The 5,174-nt window shown below is 37.3% G+C and overlaps 1 protein-coding gene across 1 annotated transcript; it reads right to left on the minus strand.

The window, feature by feature from the left end:
- Nucleotides 1-793: 793 nt before the first annotated feature.
- On the minus strand, nt 794-3,148 carry LOC116167592. Its single transcript, XM_031482987.1, has 2 exons — nt 2,925-3,148; nt 794-2,644 (listed from the first exon to the last, which is right to left on the minus strand). The coding sequence occupies exon 2, from the start codon at nt 2,636-2,638 to the stop codon at nt 842-844; it is 1,797 nt and encodes a 598-aa protein (XP_031338847.1). The 5' UTR covers nt 2,639-2,644; nt 2,925-3,148; the 3' UTR covers nt 794-841.
- Nucleotides 3,149-5,174: the final 2,026 nt, after the last annotated feature.

A 5,174-nucleotide genomic window follows, 5' to 3' on the forward strand; every position in this document is an offset into this window, starting at 1 on the left:
TATTGCCATTGATTACATAGAAGTGTATTACCTACTGCAGCGGATCTAGTTTAGGGCAGCATCTGCTGTATTCGCTGTGGCAACGGTGCGAAAAGTCTCCCCAACCACTCGACAAATGATGCGTCGAGTTTGAAACCAAAGGCCGGCCCTAAAAATGTTGACATGAATATTGTAGAGAATGTGCCGTGTGGAACCTACGATTCGTATACAGAAAAATGTTCAGCAATTTACTTAAAGTTAGAAGAACCTATCTTGAGATCCTTGCCCCTATATATTGGAAGACCGGTAAAACATTAAAGTCACACTTGGTAAACAAAGTCCAAATTGAGGTACTTTACAAAACCATCATTGTGATATAGCCCTCCCAATGAACCTAATTGCTAATATTTTAGCTAGCCACCAGATAGAGCCCTAAACGTGCGTCGTTAGACACGAAATGCTGTGTTTGTAGTATTGTTATTTCCAATCCTTATAGGGTAAGGTTGCCAAAATCGTACCGCTTTCCAGTTTTTATTTATTTTTTCTACAGTTATGTGATAAAATGTGAATCCGTTTGTTGCAAATTATAAAATACTGTTTTAGCTTCAAACAGTAATTTTTGTAGGCACGAAACTTCTATGTTTACTGCAAAATTTCAATTTTCCTAAGAGCGTGCAAGTGGTACGATTTAAGGAACCAGTTGCTCAAATCGTACCTGCGGTTTCCCAAATCGTACTTTTAATTTCTTATGAGAAAATGGTATAGGAACTATGAACTAACTATAAATCTTTCTTCATTAATAAAAACCGTGTAATGGAAGTAATTCACACTTTATTGTTTAAATGTATAAAACTAATTAATTTTAACTACAAAGGTCACAAATATAGGAGCTTTTAACGTGTACACCGGCACACATTTCGTGAGCCCATTTCCTGCACTGCATGCATTGAATCATGTCTTCGATTATGCTTTCATTGCATAACGAGCAATACCAATCTTCTTCGTTTGTTTCTATTATAATGACGGGTTGTTTTGGTTTTACATTCTCTTTATCTGCAATATTTTTGTTTACCTTTTCTTTTTTCGCCGCTGCCTTTTGTTTGTTACTTCTGGATTTTTCTTCTTTTTTTTCTTTTTCTTTTTGTTTTAGCTCGAGTTCCTTTTTGTAGGGACTTTCAGTTAGTATTGCAGCTTTTTGTGCACCTTTTCTAATTCGGGTGTCATGCTTTTTTGTTGGTCTTGGGATAGGGCTTATTTCTGCAATTGACACCTTTAAGGAGGACCTTTTATTTAATTCTGCGAGCTCTTCATGGTTTAAACCACTCGTTGAAGGTTCATCGAGCACATGTTGAATAATCTTGCTTCCACTTGAATTGGACACGTTATTTTCTTCAATTACGGTGTGTTCTGGCTCGGGATTGGTGGACTGATGATCTAAATTTTCACTGGCTACAAAATCGGCATCCGTAAATACGTTGCGGTTAACTGGCCATGTACCTGTACCACGAAAACCATTCACTGCATTATCGATAGTTGCCGATCTTGTAAAGGCTTCTGTCAATAATGCGGTAACTTCAAATTGGGTAACTTTTTGTCCAGGGTTTGTGCGAAGCCATTTAGCCATCACTTGAGTATAATTTGATTCCATGGATTTGAAAACACCCACATCCAGTGGTTGCAATCTGTGAGTTGTGTGGCCTGGAAGCTGAAGTAATATAATTCCATGTTCTCTAGATAATTTGATTGCCTCCAGATTTTTCGAATGAGTGGTGTGCCCATCCAATAATAGGAGGCACTTTTCCTGTGGGCTGGGTTTCACAAACTTGATAAAATGTTTCAACCACAAAACAAATAACTGGGAGTTGATGTACCCACTTTCACTGGTTTCAACTATGCTACCAGGAAAGCATCCATTTTTTAGTGCCGGGTGCATGCGTAACCTTTTAAATATAAACATGGGTGGCACGTAATTTCCAGTAGCATTGACACAACACACTAATGTGGTATTTATACCACGTTCCCCGCTAGCTACAAAACCTACTTGGTGTTTCCCTTTGGATGCTAAAACCTTGGGAGCCTTTTTTTGAACTGTCGAGAAGCCAGATTCATCGACATTATATATGTGAAATCCGTCAATTCCATTTTCATCGACCACGTTTTCAAGTATGTCAAAAAAGTTATAAACATTTGTCTTATTGAAGCCTTTGCACCGTGCAATGGATACGTTCTCTGGTTGTCGCAAACTTATGTTTGGATGTCTTGCCAAAAATGCGTAATACCACTTTTTTCCGGCCATTTTAGTTTCCTTGTTAAAGGGGTTCGGAATATGCGGATTCGCTGCCAAAATGTCATACGCAAGCTTACGGACGTCATTAATTGTTAGTCCAAAAAGCAATTCTTCAAATTTCAAAATGTGCTCCACCAATTGGCGTTCGACTTCTTCTGGTAAGGCCAGTTCACGTCCATTAACACGTCTTTTGGCCTGATGCGTGGTATCATTTCCTCTCTTGACCTGTCCCAATAGGTGCCTCCTAAATGTCGGTTTTGGAATTTCATATTTTCGACAACATTCATTAAAACCTATATCATTCTTTTCATATTCACTCAATGCCCGTTTCATAGTTTCGGAAGACCACTTTCCATATTCTCTCTTCGGCATTTTTTTCTGCAAATGAACCCAATGTAAATTGTGTACCTACCTATTTTTCAAAAATGTGCCTAGACTGTTTTTATAAATGTGGCGCGAAAACAATTAGTTTCCCAAATCGTACTGGTACGATTTTGGAGACTAGCGTGTGGTACGATTTAGGCAACTTGATGCATAATCAGTAAAAAATTAATTTAACCTAATCTGAGGATCGTTACTAAATTTTGAAATATACAAACATTTCCAAACATTTTGCTCTAAAGAACTAATACAACATATACTTCACTACACCACTTACCTTAGCAACACGCCCTTACAAAAAGCCGCAAAATCTTGTATGAAAATGATCACTTTCTTTTAACACTGTTTGGCGCGTAAATGCGGTTACACCTGTAACTATGATACTGCTATAACTGACTAATGTTTGATTGTCCTGGTGAATACTATACTAGATGGCGATAAAAGTCGCGCCTTTATTGAAAAACGAACGTGGTACGATTTAGGCCCCGGTACGATTATGGCTACCTTACCCTACATGACTAAACACCAAACAAACATACCAAACAAAGCAGACAGAAAGAGAACAAAATCTAATACGAGGAAAAAATGAAAATTATCAATAACATTACGGTCTGCTGATGGATATTCGGAGAAAATGTGTTACATGAGCTTGAGCACCTTTTACCCAAAATCGTGCTGAAACCTTCATTTTCATGCCTACTTTCTATCAGGAAATTTTGGTTTCCATGACAGAGGCAGAACAGACAAAAGTTTCTATATAAAAATTGAAATGTTATATTAAAGCACGATTTCGGGTAAAATTTAATACATACAAAACTCGTCAGTAAAATGACATTACTTGACTCGGAAATTAAAGTACTCGGCCCCATTGAGGCCTCGTACTTCAATATTTCCTCGCCAGCAATATGACATTTTCCTGACTCTTATGTAAATAACTATTAATTTCGCTACCCGCCTTAATTTGTAATGGCGCTATTTATACGCCCACAGTATTATCTTAATATAACGAAAACTCAATTTCCTGAAATTTTTCAATTAACTTTAGATATTAAATTTATAAGCATTCGTCGAAATAAAAAATTACCGGGCACAGATTTCCTTTTAACATTAAACGAAGCGTGACCTACAATAAGTTTTGGATTGCAAGCGTTTTAAACCCCTTAACAAATTTCATCAGGCGTATGTATATCAGCAGCGTATACTGCTATATGAAACGGAACTTCGGCCGCGAAATATCGGATGCCTTTGGCGCCCTTAATATGCGGGAACCGTTAATTTATCAATCCCCTGAATTGCGCTTAAGGGAATCCAACTGCAAACACAAAAAGCAGGATACGTCAACGCCCAGAGCAAGCAAATATTGAATCTCTTAATAATGAAGGTAACTCATTTCTTCAAGATTTTATTCTTTCGTTCTCTGTAACGGTTGGATATAAGTAACGATTGCGTAGCCCTAATTTAAACGGATGTAATATTTTAAGAGATATCCGCATTGCTGAAAATAAATTCCTGGAATGAACACGGAAAATACACATGTAGGGCGCACCGCTTCTAAACAAAGGTGTCAAGAATGTAACCATTTTTCCTTGATAGGACCAGCGTTTCTTTGAATGCATCAATAAATGTGGCCAACTATGGGGCGAATCAGACCAGCAAAACAAATGGAGAGTGAGTTTCCAGTTAATAATGAGAAACGTAACAGGGATAAAAATAATAGTCAGTGCACAAGAGGAAAGTCCGGAAGTCATTTTACATCGTGTTCTGGTCCTTTTGGTCCAGAAGCGGAGTGGCCGATTACTCTTTCCATAGAGCTACGTGGTGAGAATAAATTTACTAGGGCAGAAAGTGTCTTATTGTCAGAACTGCAACGGTGAAAAATCAACTAAGCCAACAAAGGAGAACAGTAACGTAACAAAACATAGGTACGTAAAATGGTTAATCGAGAGGTTATCAAGAAAAACCTGCTGTGACAAAAAAGGCTCGGAATTCAAAAGACTGCGAATTACAACATTAAAGCATTAAAACCTGAAAGACGAGAATAAGTTATGAAAACAACCCCTAAAGATAAAGTTTCCACTTACCCTCCTCCGACAGATAATAGAATGGGTTTTGCATTAAGTGGATATCGTACATAAAACGATAATGAGTTACAGGACGCAACAAAGCCGTAGAAAATGACGTCCCCTAGTAAACATTTTCCCATATTTACGTTTTTCATTTAAAATTTCGTTTGGCAAAATTGTATTTCGGCAAGAAAATACGTAAGGCGATGGAAGGTATGCTTATCAAGAATAGAGAACGAAATGTAATATTTTCTCATCTTTCACTTTTGATTTGAATTTTAAAGTAGGCTACATAGATTTTGAAATTATTAAATTTCTCTGCAGCCACCCACACCTTATAGTATTTCACAAACTTTTTTCTTCCGTTGTCAAAGTTGTGCCTTGTTTACAATTATTAATCCCTGATTCCGCTCATCCCTTTTTTGTTAAGTTTAAGTAAACGATTTTTCTCCTATTCGAAATGT

This window comes from Photinus pyralis, unplaced genomic scaffold (assembly GCF_008802855.1).
Source record: "Photinus pyralis isolate 1611_PpyrPB1 unplaced genomic scaffold, Ppyr1.3 Ppyr1.4_LG1, whole genome shotgun sequence".
NCBI classification, from domain to species: Eukaryota; Metazoa; Arthropoda; class Insecta; order Coleoptera; family Lampyridae; genus Photinus; species Photinus pyralis.

What these genes read in the sequence shown, in the direction of transcription:
- LOC116167592 (XM_031482987.1), bottom strand. Translation starts at nt 2,638, where the DNA reads ATGCCGAAGAGAGAATATGGAAAGTGGTCTTCCGAAACTATGAAACGG.